At 36.1% G+C, this 16,762-nt stretch overlaps 1 protein-coding gene across 1 annotated transcript in view; it reads left to right on the top strand.

Moving 5' to 3' along the window:
* Positions 1-3,283: 3,283 nt before the first annotated feature.
* dock9b (dedicator of cytokinesis 9b) overlaps positions 3,284-16,762 on the top strand; it is a 68,607-nt gene continuing 55,128 nt past the window's right edge. Inside the window, exon 1 of the mRNA XM_026933097.3 lies at positions 3,284-3,562. Coding sequence (XP_026788898.3) covers positions 3,446-3,562 — 117 coding nt within the window. The 5' untranslated portion in view covers positions 3,284-3,445. The remainder of the gene's footprint in view (positions 3,563-16,762) is intronic.

The following is a 16,762-nucleotide window of genomic DNA, read 5'->3' as shown; positions in this document are numbered from 1 at the left end:
TGCACACGTTGTGAAACATAGATATAGGAAATTAGCCGATGTTGCTAGCTTCTGGAATAACATCAATGTGTATGCCATATTGGAAACGTCCAGAGGTGACTGTAAGCCAATACGCATCTATAGTGAGATGTAGGTTTCATATCTGTAACTCGCTTTATGATCCACTGATTTTTTACAAAATTTCATTTATTACAGATCGTAGATTTCTCCACAGTACACCATAAGTATTTGGACAGTGATTTTCATAATTTTCATAATTTCGCCTCTGTACACAACCACAATGGATTCGAAATTGTGTAGACTTTCAGCTTTAGCAATCAAATATATGTGGACCACTGATCTGCTGTGGTGACCCCTAATGGGAACAGCCAGAAGAACAACAAAAATAACTGTTTAAGAATTACAGCCAATTTTTACAGAGTCCCTCCATTTTCACAGGCTCAAACGTATTTGGACAATTGACTGATAAGTGGTTTCATGGCCAGGTGTGGCCTGTTTTCTCCTTATTTCATGACAAATTACGGAGATAGAAGGTCTGGAATTTAGTGGAGTGTAGAATTTGCATTTGGCAGCTGTTCATAGGAACTCTCAATAAGTGAAAAAGGCAATCATTAAGCTGAAAAAACAAAACAGACCTATCAGAGAGATAGCAGAAACTTTAGGAGTGGCCAAATCAACAATTTGGTACATTCTTAAAAAGAAGGAATGCACTGGCAAGCTCAGGAACACCAAAACGCCTGGAAGACTACGGAAAACAACTAAAGTGGATGACTGCACTATCATTGTCAAAGTCTACAATCAAGAGATGCCTTCATGAATGTAAATACAGATGGTTTACCTCAAGATACAAACCACTGGTAACACTTAAGAACTGAAAGACCAGATTAGACTTTGCTAAAAAAAAAAAAAAAAAAACTCTAAAAAAAAGCCTGACCAGTTCTGATGCAAGATTAACTTGTACCAGAATGATGGGAGAAGGAAAGGAAGGGCTCATGTCCCAAAGCATACCACATCAGCTGTCAAACATGTGGAGGCAGTGTTATGGCATGGGCATGTATGGCTGCCAATGGAACTGGGTCACTGGTGTTTATTGATCATGTGACTGCTGATAGAAGTAGCAGGATGAATTCTGAAGCATATAGAGCTTATAACTTTATTTCTAAATTTACAAATTTATAAGTTTAAAATGTATATCCTCATGTTTATATATGTATATATTTCTGTAAAGCTGCTTTGTGACAATGGCCATTGTTGCAAAGTGCTATACAAATAAAATTGAATTGAATTGAACTTTCTGCTCAGCTTCAGTCAAATGCTGCCAAACTACTAGATGGTGCTTCACAGTGCAGATGGTTAATGACCCAAAATGTGCAAAATGTGAACGCAACCCAAGAGCTTCTTAAGGCAAAGAAATTAAATCTTCTTAAATGTCCAATGAACTCAACCCAGTTGAGCTGCTTTTCACTTACTGAAGACAAAACTGAATGCAGAAAGACCCACAAACAATTAAACTGCTGCAGGAAAGGCCTGGCAAAGCATCACAACAGAGGAAACTCAGCATTCGGTGATGTTCATGGGTTCCAGACTTCAGGCAGTCATTGACTGCAAAGGATTTGCATCCAAGTATTAAAAATAATCCTAATTTTTATGATTGTTAGTTTGTCCAATTACTTTTGAGCCTGTGAAAATGGAGGGACTCTGCAAAAATTGTCTGTAATTCCTAAACGATTAATGCAATATTTTTATTAAAAGTTACTCATGCTCACAGCCTTAAGCCATGAGATACTAAACCGAGGTCAAGAAATCATAATGTGTGTAATTATTAATATAATAACAGCAGAGCTTTTGTTCATTTGATGGGCTTGCCTGTAAACAAAACATGCCAGTGGTTTGAAGGACAATCTGTCCAGGCACTCATCTGCTGCACTTTCAGCTCACTTTACATTTGCTGATAAAGTTACCCTTGAGATAAGCAATGTCTCTGATTAAAATACATCTCATGTGATGTCTTCCAGGCAGAAAAAAAAAACGTTATGTGGACTTTAAATGGACAGTACTATTAAATCATTCATTAATTAAGTTGTGTATTTAATATTGGCCTCAGATGGCACTCCATACTTGTTTACAGCCAAAACATAAATTTTAAATGTGACGTTAAATTCTGATACACGCCTCTGTTTTACTCAAACTCCGCCCTACAAGCGTAACTCTCGTGCGATGTTTGAATAGTGCTTAAGTCTGTAGTTACGTCTGTTTCTAAACACACTTAAATCAACTCTGAATACAGCCTTTAGTGTGTGTGTTGTTTGTATGTTTTCACACATATATTTTACACTTTTAGTAAATCAGGGCCATTTTTTGGACTGTTATCAGATTACTGAAGTAAACACATGGATGGTAAATATGACCAAAATCTGATTTCTTGACCTTATTGTGTTATTCTGTACTGTTTTCCCAAAGAATCGAAAAGATGTGATATGAGGCATAGTGTCCACAGTTTATGTTTAGAGCATTACTGTAAATTAACAGAAACCTCTGGTGCTCTCCAGGCTATTTGTCATTCTCGATCTTGATAAAAAAATTCAAGTAAAACTTTTTTTTTGTGCCAGACTCTACTGATCATATTAGATTTTTAAAAATCTATTTTTTTGTGTTTGGGAAAGTGATTTTTTTTTACTATTTGCATCATTCAACAGTCCTATGTGTAAATTCTTTTGAAAAAAAAAACAACTTTTTATTCAACCTAAAGGTTAAAAAAATTTGAGCATTGAAAGATTTTTATTTATTTATTTATTTTTTATATATTTTTAATATTTAATTATTTTTAATATTTTAATATTTTTAAACAAAATCAAAATTCATACATCATGCAATTTTAAGCAGAAAAAAGGGAGAAAATCTAAAAGAATCTGGATATGCCTATGAGTAATTTATGCATGAAAGGGTTACTACAGGTCAAGGAATACTTTTAAGGAATTGAATACTGTTAAGGAATTACAGACTGCACCTTTAATGCAGAAATGGAGAAAAAAAAAGTTTGACTACAACATCAGAAGTGTGTCAGACAAAGTGGTGGAGTGTTAGAGGGATGCTGCGTGCTACAGAGAGAAGTGTGTGATGTGCAGGTGAAGGTGAAGGTGAAGGTGCAGCACACAGGCTGAGGCAGGAGTGTGTCACAGAGTCTCCGAGGAGATGCGACAGTAACGGCGCACAGGGCACGCGGACCTTTATCCAACACACCGCGTCGCTCTCCGGCAGCCAAAACAAACACACACACACACGCACACACTCACGCGCGCGCACAGACACACGCACACACACGTAGCCATCCTGGTGGAAAGGAGCAGCAGTGAAATCCCCTCGCAGTGATGATGTTGCTGATGATGTTGATGTTGTTGTGAAGGACAGCTGAGTGCCAGGGTGAGCTCAGCGCTTCTGCACGCGCATGGCGTCGCCGCTCCAGCCCGAGACGCGGAAGTTCACGCGCGTGCTGAGTAAACCGGGCACCGCCGCCGAGCTGCGCCAGAGCGTCTCCGAGGTCGTGAGGACCTCCGCGCTCATGGTAAGCACTTTTTTGTTTGTTTGTGTGTTTTCACACCCTGGATATTTACATGAAAAAAAAAACGTCTTTTAACCCTTTCATGCACAAATGACTGTAAATATTACACTCACATCCTGATGCTTTAATTTTTACTTCAAATGGCATCAAATAGCTACAAACATGGATTCTGTCTAAATATCACTCATATGAAAAAGTAAATGGATTGTCCATGTGTTAAACCAAAAAAAAGAGCCTAAAACAGTATGCCTGAAATACTACTACTACTACTACTAATAATAATAATAATAATAATAAATCTTCAAATGTTCAACATTTTTAATATTCAGGTCTAAAATTTGTCATGTTGAAGACCAAACTTATAGAAATTCTCACGAGTGATGTGTAACCCATTAGTTTAAAACAGACAAACAACAGCAAAAAAAAAAAGAATAGATTTTAAAATGATCAGGCGTTCAGTGGATTTGGGAACAAAAACTTTTTTTTTTTTTAATTATTTTCTGTAGAAAGCTAGTAAAGATTGAGAAGTTTACATTCATTTACAGTCATTTTTCTTTCACGTGTCTTGGATGTGATTTACATTATATTTATGTGATTTATCTTATATTTTCCTCAAATATAAAAAAGAGCTTTAAATTGATTGTGCATAAGTGTAGCATAAGTGTGGCATAAGTGTGACTGCACCTGAATTAAAAGAAAAATGTAGCACATCACCAAATGATAAATAACTGAAGATAAAAAAAATAGTAGTACTGTAGACTGGAGATAATTTATTATTTACTTATGTTTGCATTTATATTTCTACATCAATCATAAACCCTACACTTTAACTGAAGTAATATGAACTGCAGTGTATAGACATTTATATTTAGATGTAAGATGTGACAGAATATAAAGAAACGGTTCACACAGAAATGCCAGTGTTAGTAAAGCACCCTAAAATGTTAAAAATTTCCGTAGAAAAAATACATTTTTATTTTTAAAACTACTAAAAATGGCGTAGAAACATCGCTGCACCTTTACGGTCATTAAAAAAAGACTTGCTATGAATATGTATTATTATGCAAATTAGAAACGCCCCCATGTCCTCGTGACTAATATCACTAAGCTTAGCTAACTTGAGTCGGATTTACACTGCACTGTTTTCAACTGACAGACCAAATCACACAATTCTGTGATCATGAGTTAAGAGTTAAAGGTGCAATAGCAAATATTTTTCATTTCTTAATAGCACAAATAATGTGGAAAATTATGTGATATGAAATGATAAAAAATAATAGTTTAAGCCATTATCCTCAGAACAAGTGTATTAGGAAGCCAAAAAAAAAAAAAAAAGACAGTTTGGAAACCTGCCTTCCGGTCGGGAATGTGTGTTTGTATTGGAATGTGATTTGTCAGTCATTTTATAGCCACGCCTCCAACGCCCCTTCATCATTATGAGGAGAAGTCGCATGTTTATAGAGCTGTAACTCGGCTTTCAGGCAGTTGAACGTCTTCAAAGTGAGGTCATGACAGTTCTTGCGAATGCAAACTCTAGTTAGCATGCTAACTCTAGTTGAACCACCATAAGTTTTGGGGTACAGGTACTTTGTGTACGTAGGTGGACATGGGGGCGGGTTCAATGACAAAAAAAATATTGGAATTTTATTAAACTCCACCCATTTAATCATTACAGAACTCTTTACATAATGCACCTTCACGTTTTCGATGACTTAAATGACACGTGTGTTAAGTCTTCTAACATGTAACTTAATGCCATTGCAAACAAAGACAGCTGACAAAAGGTCTGACAGTGTGAGAAATTTTTCATTAAAATCTCAGAGTGTGAGTGCTGTTCTGATGCTCATCTAAGGCTACGTCTACATCAATCCAGATAAATTTGAAAACGCATCTTTTTCTTTAAGTTTTGACTTTCGGTCTACACCGAGACGTCGTTTCTGTTTAGCGAAAACGAAGCTTTTCGAAAACGCTCTCCCAAGTGGATCACTTTGAAATCGCCATTTTTGCGTTGTAGTGTGGACTTAGAAACTGGAGATATTTAAAAACAAAGACGTATTTTTAGTCATGTGACGCAGTCATGTGACCCATTCAACTTAAAACAAACAATTTTATAGTCTTGGGTTGCCTGCATCAACAACTCATTTCAAAGAGATGGAAAGTAAATAAACGCCTGACGGAAATGACGCGGGCCAAAGCGTCTTACGTTTTTACGCATGCGCAGTATAGGGGTGTAAGTTTGGACAAGCAATTTTTTGTACAACGTTTGAAAAAGCCAGTGTAGATGGAGAGAGTTTTAAAGTGAAAATGCAGGTTGGACGTAGCCTAAAAGCCCGAGCAGAACAGCAGCTGATTGAAGACATAAGCAGCATGTAGTCATTTCCTCTAATCACAGGTCTACCTTTAGAGGATCTTCCTCATATAATGGGACATGGAGAATGCACATTATCCCACCGTCTGTTATAGAATTGACCTGAGATTTTATTGGGAGATTTCATCTTTGACATGAGTGAGATTTCAGTATCTCGGTATCAAGTTGCACCATTTTCTCAGTGTTTTCTTTAGAGGAAGTAAATACTATGTCAGCTATCTAGGTTAGCCTAGCATACAGGTTTCTGGATCTTGGATGTACAAAGCCAAGAAGCTTAAGTAATGTGACAGAATCAGATTTTTCACAGATAATAGGTAGAAAGTCATTCTTTCAAACATTTTTAAATGGAAAAAAATGATTTTAGAGGAAAGTGAAATCTATATAATCAGAATTAGCATGCAAAAGGATATTTTTTTAAAATTCAAGGATACTCTAACAGCCACCAAACACCATGAAGTAATTTGCACAATGCTCGTGATCACTGATGGGTAGCAACAAAGTCATCTAATTACTGATTATCTTTGCTTAATTAGAAGTTTTGCACCTTTTCTCCAGTAGCGTGACTCGTATTTTTGCACTTTATTATTGACCCAGTCACAATTCCGAGAGTTTCTTTAGAATGGTTTTGAGCATAGATCAAAAATTTGTAACTGAGACCAAGCCGAGTTTGTGTGTGTGTGTGTGTGTGTGTGTGTGTGTGTGTGTGTGTGTCCTGGAATCAGTTAAAAATGGAAACTGGAGCATTTAGCCACCCTCTGGTGAAGTAATTGTACGAATCCCTGCACTTCATCTCAGAGATCAGGAAATGGAGATGTGGAATCTTTGATATCTATTCATCAGTGCTGTTATTTTACCTGCCAGATTACCAGATAAATACTGGCAAAGATCATTCTGAATGGAAACTGTTAATAGTTAAATACTAGAAAGAGGACTGAAATCAGGATTGCACTCCACTTCTTTGCTTTGCTCCTCTTGAAAAAGTTTCTTTTGGTCAGCAGGTTTGATCTTGTCTTAAGAATGGAGCATTATCTACTTTTTATATTTGAAATTTTCCACGAGATTCCACCCGCTGTGAGTCTGTTCCGGCCCCATGTGCGCTAATCAGTCTGATGTTCATTCAGAAAGCTCAAGCTGTCTAATTAATGACATCACGGTTGCCTGAAGCATTACGTTTTGACGTAAATTAGGTGTGTCCTGCTGTCCCAGATTTGGGTTCCCCACCCTGATTCCCAGCTTCCAATGTTTGAACAGAAAAATACACACGAGCTTGATTGAGACGCATTTTTAAAGAACATGTCATTTAAAACCAAGCAAAAGTACTAAAACGGCCATGTCTATCTAATGACATATACCAGGATCAATGAATATACATAAATATAATCAATGAATTTGCATAAATATGCAGATTAAAATGAATGGAAACATTTTCATATTTCCTACCACTTTAAATAGCTAACTAGTTAGTTACCCATGTTTTCAGCGTTTTTTCCCACACTAGTTTGACTTCTTCATTCTGTTTTAATCAAATCAGCCCATGCATCATACACTTTCGGAAATAAAGGTATGAAAATGTACATTTCCTTATCTCTGGGGTGGTACCATCAAGCATGTACCTTTTCTGCCTTTAACCTGGGAATGTGCATGTAGTGTGATTAACTTTTAGAGTGAAGCTTTTAAGATATTTTAGTGGTTCATAAGATGGTAACACTCCAGAGACAAGAAAAAGTACAATTTGGTACCTTTATTTTTTGAAATTTTCCAAAGCTGATGAATATACACTTCTATAATTCCAAGTGGGATAAATGACTTGCTAAATGAATGTTTGTTAGTTTTTTCCCAATTAATCAGGCATTTTAAATTATAGAAATTATCTGCAAAACCATTATAACCACTATGGTGCTTGGACCCCTATGGTTGCTGCTTATAGCTACATTTTTCATATGTAATTATATTAAGAGTGATTATAAAGACCTGTAGGTGTTTTGATGGCATGGATTTGACTGTATGATGGAGTCAGCATTGATATCTACAGGTCAGTGAGTTTATACACACATATATGAATGACGTGTGTGTATATGTGTTGTCTGTCCATCTGTCTCAGTTCTTTCACTGTAACACATAGTAAAAAACCCTCGCATGAGTTTCAGTTACATTCCCAGATGGAGAGTTTGATCCAAGGCTGATACGTTAACCATCCCGCACTTTACCTAATAGCTTATACACGCACATGCTGTCCGACACGTGATCCCTCTGCAACCTCTTCTACACTGTACGGAAATTTAAGAAGACACCGAAAACTCTGGACTTTAAAAAGGGAAAGTAAAAGAAAAAAGATCAGACTCATAACTGCAAGTATATATATTTATATAACTATTTGATCAGTGATCTCATAAATTAAAAAGTCACAGACAAAATAATCAGGTTGGAATTTTTTTTGAATGGATCTTTTAATAAGATGTGCTGACTTCATATGTATTAAAAGGTCCTACATTGCAAATCACTTTTTTTTAAAAAAAAGCACTATATGCAGTTGAGTGAAAAAAATCTGTACACCCCAGGGTTCATCACAGGTCTGCAAATCTGGAAAAATTAGGAATTTTATAGGACAAGTATATTCCAATGTCTTTTTTAGACATTTGCTGCAGTATGAAATCCTTTCTATTTTTTTCTAATTTTTTTTCATCATACTGTTAATGACCTTTAAATTTAGCAAGAAAAGTGAGCAGAGAAAGTCTGGAAACTAGTCTGGTTTGTATTTTTAACAAGGAAATTACAATCATTTTCCATCTTTAGGACAAAATTAAGAAGATAGAAATTTATTTTGTACTAACAAAACATTTAATGTGCGTTTAGTAGCAAAAAAGTGGAGCACATTAATCATGAAAAAAATAAACCAAAAATCAGTTCAAAGGTTATCGTCTCTTTTTTATAATGTTCTAATAACTTGTAATTTTCTGATTTTGTCTTCATAATTGCCTCTGACCTCTTTCATATCCTATAAACAGCTTTTACGATGCATATATTTGTCATTCTTTCTGACATATTTGTTATAACTCGGCTAGATTTGGAAACAGAGAGGGTAAATTTATGTTTTGGAATTTTCTTGTTGCAAGATTTTGCCACCTTGTAGGAATTATTTTTATTCGTATCTAAACTGTAAAAATAAATAAATAAATAATCGGTTTATCCAGAAAACAATGGGGGATTTGTTTGCACTCATTTGCACTCATCTCTGTAAAGACCTGTACAGTATAAATTCACAGTGTGGATGTTTAGACATATCAGATCTTTATCCTGCTTTGTTGCTGGTGTCCTGTATGACTTTAGCACTTCAGCGGTGTGGATACAGGAGCTTCAGGTTTAGAGATCAGGAGACGCCTGCTGATTAGGTATCTGTATCCATTCATTATAGATGAGGGTGGCTCATGTGGCTGCTCTATTTTTAAACCTGCTTTGTCCTGTGGGAGGGATAAAGGACATCGGAGGTGCTCGGCAAATCCTTAGAGGATGACTCTAGCTCTTTATTAGGATGTATCTATATTAGTGGATTTTTATCAGTTCCTAGCAGTGATCTGATTGGCTGGATTTGGAATAGCCAGAAATTATATCGAGGCTGTCAAAAGTACTATTCGGGTGGGATTAGGTTTTCCAGACCTATCTGTTAAGTAATTCTGCAGGAGAAGGTCTGTAATTCTGATCAGTTCAGTTCAGAGAGGATAAGCAATTTCTGTATAAATCACAGAGATGAGATTGTCTTCATGTTAGTTATAGAAAATTGAAATACCAAACATGGCTGAATCCTGACGTGCTGTACTGTATGTACTGCTCTGCTTAGGGTCTAATTTCATTACAGTGGAATCAGGCGATAGTAAACTGCATCAGTCTTCGTTAGCTCTCATCGCACTGTCCTGTTCCTGTTCCTGTTCCTGCTCTCAATTAGACGTTACATTGGGCAGCACTGATGATGTTCATGATGCCATGTGGACGAGACGAGCCTGAGCTCAAGCAGGATGTTCACACTGACATTCGCTGAAGTGCCTTTGGCAGAGCGTGCTAAATTAAGCCTTAAAGAGGACAGCTATAAAAGAAGTAAGTCACTGACAGCTTGGGGGAAATGTGAACAGGTTTGAAAGTAAAAAAAGACACTGAGCCATCCAAGACTAGTTAATTATTTAATAAACGGTGGTGGCTTTCTTCCATGCGGCAGATTAACTAATGTTATTGTTCATAAAGTCCTCATTTACAACTCCATATATTTTACATTCCATAGGAATACTAATTAGCTCTTTTGAGTGACTATAGTTTTTTTTTTTTAAATAAAGATTTTTACAGCTATTTTATAGCTATTTGACAGATAACAGCCAAAGTTCCATAGATTTGTTCACCTAGATGTTGTGTAATCGTGATGTAGCGTGCTCACTGTCCCATTTAGCTCCGTAGAGTTATTACTGCCCCTAATGGTAAAAAACGAGAACTGCAACAAGTGCTACTACAGGCCACTGGGGCAGGAATCACTCTGCCCCAAGCTTGTAGGAGAGACTGGGTTTCCAGAGTCATCTTTAAAAAAAAAAATTGGAAAAAAAAATTGGAAAAACAAAACTGGACTTAATATTCTGCATTTGTCAAGATCTTGTTTGATAGCAAATAATCAGAATTAAGTCTAATTTTTGCAAACAAATGTAAAGTGTAAGTGCAGACTATGTGTCTATGAGGTACAGAACCATTTCTATTTAAGATATATTGCAAAGATTGTGAGAGGGAATTATGGGGGATTATAGAGTGGATAATCTTCGTACATCAGAAATGCGTACGCAGCACGGTGACCTTCTTTCTGGCACAAAGGCTGAGAAAAAGAAGGAAAATGTGTCTCTTTTTTCCAATGCTGAATTTTTTTGGGCTAGTTTGATTTTAAGATGTAGTTGGACTGTAAAAATGGTTGAAACCTGGCAACACTGGTAAAAGACATTAGCTCTTCCGGAAACACACCTACTGTATCAAACACAGTTGAACATAGATACGTCTAAACCTGATAAAAATGAGCTGCTACACTGTACGCTGGATGACTGTATGTTTTCAACTGCCTGTTATGGGGTAACTCTGAAAGTCACTAGATAGTAGCCTGTAGTATAAGTCAAGTGTGATATCCTCTGTGAAAACTGCTAACATCTGCTAATAACTGATAACACAAGATTTTTTTTTAGGGGGTGGGAGACTAAAGAAAGTGATGGTCCTACGCACATTTCATGCATCTGTCACACACATAATACACCTGCTATAACACCAACAACACTCACTATATTACCAGCATTAGAGTTTGGTTAAATAAAAGCTCCAGATTATTCCGCTCTTGTCGTTGTGATCATTTTCATCATCAGTGGCAGATCTCTTCCCCCTGCCAGAGTGTGTGTGTGTGTGTGTGTGTGTGTGTGTGTAGTGTGTGTGTAGTGTGTGTAATCGTGTAGGATGATGTGCTTTATTAAAAGAATCCTTCAACCAGAAATGCTAACAGCATTAATAATGAATGAAAGCCAGTAGGAGTCGTGTAACGCCATGCAAATGAGATCATGCTAAGTACTTGTCTTTTTTTATTGTAAGCCTCATTAGCATTATGGGGATTTTTTTTTTTTTTGAGAAAAAAAAAACAGTGACTTATCTTGTCTCCTTTTTAACCTCAGAGCGCTTGTATGCGCCAATAACACTTAAGTGTGTAAGAGTTTAATTTTTGGAAGTTTGACATTAGTCATCATTGGTCTTTATCTTTGTTCTTTCTTCCTTTCAGTTTTTTAAATCGAAAAGTAGCTTTATTGATTAAATTTGTGATTTAAAAAAAAAAGCCAAATTGAAATCAAAACTGACCTTTTTAAAAAAAATCTTGTTAGCTTTTTTTTTTTTTTTAACCTTGAATAACTTGTCAGATTGCGCACAAATCATTTGTACTAATCACAGCAGCGACTTTTCCGCTCCGTCACGGTAGAATTGTGAGTGGAACAGAAACCGAGTTGCTCGAGATGCTCATGAGGGTGAGCCTATGAGGGTAAAGCATGATGAAATACATCACGCTGCGGGATAAGAACCTGCTCAGATATCCATTTCACACTGTCTTCTGTAAAACTCTGGCACAAAGACAGAAATGTTTATCTACAAAGGCAGCTAAACCATTAAATATATGCGCTGCATTCATTCTTCACAGACCAAAAATGCCGGACTAATCAATTACACGACCACAGTGTATCATCTTTCACATCAGAGTCCAAATGTGAGCTGACTTTTAATCTGTAATGTGTGAAGTTTAATCTAAATCGATGCATATGTGTGTGAGTGAGAGAGAAAAACAAGTGAGAAAGGATTAAAAAATAAGAAAAATAGAAACTTAACTCCAACCGTAATTAAAATCTCATCTCCTCCTAGCTCTTTAATCCATATTAAGAGTGTCAGGATGGAAGTCAGACAAATTTCCACCATAAAAAAGTGGATTTGATGGAATTTCCAGCAGCAGCTTTGTCTCAAAGTCTGTCTTAAAGCTGCAAGTTTCCAAAAGAAACTCAATAAAATAATCAAACGAAGACATCAGCCAATCATCTGCTTAAACACATTAGCTGGATCTCGAGCTGACGGTCATCCAGATGTGATTTTTGCCCCAGACGAAGGTGGAAAAGGTGGAAAATTCATTGTGGAGAGACACTTTCCAGATCTGAGCTGTGAAGTTATTAATGCAGTAATTGGCAGCCAGTGTTGGATTTTGGAAACTCAGCCATGGAAACAAAACTCCAGTCCCATGACATCACCGCTGCTGATACAGAAAGAGACAAAGACAAAAATATCTTTACTGCTAGCACTTTAAAAGTCCTGACCAGTGGGGTACAAAAGACTATAGAAAGAATAGAGGAAATATTTAATGCATTAAATCCTCAGAATTATGTTCTTCACTCTCATAACTGCAGAACGTTTCTTAATTTCAGTGTAATTACTGAATATATTATAATAGTTACTGAATTGTATTTATATATTTAAGATGACTACACTGTAAAAATAACCTTTAAATGTACAGTAACTTACTAACTTACTGACAGCAGATAATTACTGTAATTAATATTTCAATTATTCCTGCTGTATTGTCTGTACAGTAACGGCACAAAACTGTATTTTTATAAGATTAAATATTGATAACGGTGTATTACTGTAAAAACTGCTGCTGCAATTTACAGTTATATTGTTTAATGATTTTTTTTTGGCAAATATACATCTTAAGAACAAACATAACACAGTAACATGCTAGAATCAAGTGAACAATCAAATGATGCAATAAAAATGCAAAAAATAAAAAGAAAATACACAATAATTGGAACAATAAAAAGAATCATGACAGAATACAAACTAACATAACAAGAAAGTCAGCTATATGAGTTTATCTATGAAAAATATCAGGCTAGCTAGTAAACGTTAGTGATGTTAGCGAGGCTAATGTTGCCTTTAGCTTTACCTCAGGTAAACTTTTTGCACTTACGTCTCATATAATACATTTAAAAGACTCAAAAATCCTAATAAATGAATCAGTCCAATCATTTTAGTCCACATAAGAACAAACACAATATTGTGTAATGTCAAATTAAACAATAACATGCTAAATTCAAGTGAACAATCAGATTATACAATAAAAATGGTTAAAATTAAAAATAAGCTACATCAGAATAGATAGCCAACTTCAGTTACCTGATAAAGCTAATGTTGCTAATGTTGTAGCACTTACCCTGCTTTGCTAAAATAACTGAAGCTATCCTTTTTAACCAAAACTTGGGAAGACAAAATAATGGAAGAAATGAAAACTAATTTAAAAGAAATCCAGACGTGAGTCCTTTGACACTTCAGGTAAATGTTTTAGCGGCTAGTTTATGCTGTGCGTTTTATTGTAAAACCACATTAATGTTACATTATGTTAGATAAATTGTATATGGCACTGAAATACAGAATAATCTGTCAGTATTGTAAACATTTTCATAGAATTTCACACCATTATACTGGTTTACACGCAGTATCTTACTGTATAAGTTACAGAAATTCTTTAGATAACAAGCCACAGTGCAACGTAAAAGATTTTCTCTTTAAATCAGCCACAGAGCTGTGTGCTAACTGGCTAAATGGCTAAGCTAATGCTAACAATGGACAAGATAGTTTTGGTTTTGTTATTGTAACAATAAATAATATTTGCATATCAGATGCGATAGTGACATCACAAATCGAGCTGATACATAGCCCCGCCCCTGTACCAGACTTATACTGAAAAATACTCTGATTAAAAAACAAATAAAAACAAAACAAACAAATAAAATCTCTATAATCATGAATCTCTCCTGTGAACTTCCTTCTTGTTTGGGTTTATTCTGTAAATGTACTTCCTTTAATGTAATTTTAATATTCTCTCATTCCCCTGATCATGATAACCCTACACTCAGGAGAAAGAGAGACAGACGGAGAAACAGAGTGAGACAGAAAGACAGAGAGAGAGAGAGAGAGAGACAGAGAGAGAGAGATGTAGAGCCTCAGACTGATTTAAGGGCTCAGTTTGGCAGCTCCAGTGGCGTGTGCCGTTTTTCTGTCATTTTTCTGGGTTTAAAGCATCAACCTGCACATTCGCTCTCTCTTTATTCCTTCTGGATTTCATTGCTTCAGACTCTTTCTCGTGACTTGTTTTGCATGCTCTTGAGAAGACTCAATGAACTCTGCTCCAGATGCCTTTATGTATTTTGTGGTCAATGCAAAGCGAAAGGCGAAGGATTAGCGTGTGATATTTCAGGAATAGGCCTACGGTGTTTTCAGATCACAGACCCACTCTTCTGATTGAGATGATGAAATATAATTGATTAAACCAAAAATCTTCAGCAGAAGCGGAAGAAAATAGTCCCAGTGGTGGATCAGTGTGGAATAAACATAATCTTTGGAATAAAGTCACTGCAGTTTTGTCCTTTTTAAGTGGAATAGAAAAAAAATGTGCACGCTATTATTCACCTAATGAGATATTTTATGACCTGTTTTCAGAAACACAAAGACAAAGAGAGCTGAAAAAAAGTCCTTAGAGGAAAGTGAAAATAAAATGCAAATTTATCTCACATTCAGAATCGAGATTGTTTCAGTGTTAAAATATTAACACACATGGTTTGAGTTTAAAATAATGAAGGAACATTTGTGAAATCTCTCGGTTTCTGCATTTTTCATAATTGACAGTGTGCAAACTTTTGCACTCAGCTGTAGATAAAACACTGAAGGCAGTGATACTCAGCGTATTGTCATGATAGTGTAAAACTTTGTGTTAAAGAGACCCCATTTTAATCAGTGAGGAGTTCTCTTATTCACCTATAGGTGGCAGCAAAGCCCACTTTGTGTCTGTAGATTAAAATGGACAAAAATTCCCCTTATAAAGCGTCATGTTTATGCAGCTTGTGCAGTGACAGCTAGTCGTCATTTTACATGGTTGCTAAAATCTAAAATCTAAAATCTATCAGTAATATCTATCAATAACTTGAGGGTGAAATTCTTTTTTAATTCTGATTTTAATTGTTTAACGTTTCGAGTCTGTAATGCTCGACTTGCTTCATGATGTTTTTCCTCCGAATAACAAAAGTTGCAACCCTTTCATTCAGACAAGCAAAAAAAAAACAACAAAACAACAAGAACGCTACATTTACATTTCTGTTGTGTGTCCTTTCGAGTAATTTGTACTTTAATTTGACAGTGTGTGTGATTAGTCCATCTACCTTTAGCTTCTCTTCTCTTCCAAAGATATTCTGAGGAAAAAAGGATGATAAAGTAAATAATCCGCTTTGCTCACGTTCATTACACCCACGCCTATTTCGTGTTTCACATGACTTGGGGTGTAATGATGCACAGGATTAAAATTCGATATGATATGATACTTTTCAATACAAAAATAAGCATTGCTTAAAAAGGTTTCCATTTTAACTGATTAAAAGATTTAACATTATAAAAGTACGTATAATAATTGCTGCACAAAAGAAAAGCGTTCAATCTCACGTCTGTTCTTGATTTCGAATCATGAGATCATGCGTTTGGATCACGTCAGGGTGCAATACTGTACACACTCTCCTGTCAATTACAGCGGCACTAGCCAATCACAGCTCATGTATGAGGAAGAGGGCAGACAGCGCTTTCCTCTGTGTGTTACGCCACTGCATAACGTAGCATGAGCAGCAGTTCGAAAACATAGTAGAACTATAACAGAAACTTAATAATCACCGTGTTAACGTGATCCGTGTGACTCACAAGGGGGCGTGTCTGAAGCACAGAGTGCTGTATTTCCCATTCTGCTGTTAGCTAAATGCGCTCTCAGAGTTGCCTAGCTCTCAGTAGCGTTAGATATATTGTTGAATCCTGCGTTCTTTATTACTGAATATGAACTTCCCAATCGCTGCTGTGATTTTTTTTCACCCGGATTTTGACGCTTATGTGTGCTGTATTTGCAGTATTTTTGTGATATTAGCGCTGGCGTATTGTACGCAGATGCAGCACACTAGCGTTCTGCTAACGCTTGCTCTCTGTCAGTGTCGTAACGTAGCAGGAAGCCAAAGTGCTCCCAAACACCAGACTTTTAATATTTGTGAGAATTATCACTGAAGGCATTGCTGTTTTTCTCAGGACGCTAGTGCGCTAGTATGGTGTTATGTTAGCATTACTGGCTTGTGAACAACAGCTTTTTTAAACCCCCATAGTCAAGATAAAGAAGAAGCTACCTTTTCAGAGGCGGAAGTATGAAGTTGATTAAGTTTACATGTTTATTTCACCTCACTTATATCATGATTTGTGTTATTTTATGACAATTAGTG

The sequence above is a fragment of the Pangasianodon hypophthalmus genome, chromosome 2 (genome assembly GCF_027358585.1).
Source record: "Pangasianodon hypophthalmus isolate fPanHyp1 chromosome 2, fPanHyp1.pri, whole genome shotgun sequence".
Lineage (NCBI taxonomy): Eukaryota > Metazoa > Chordata > Actinopteri > Siluriformes > Pangasiidae > Pangasianodon > Pangasianodon hypophthalmus.
The sequence above is the reverse complement of the archived record's forward strand: the minus strand, read 5'-3'. Positions and strand labels throughout refer to the sequence as shown.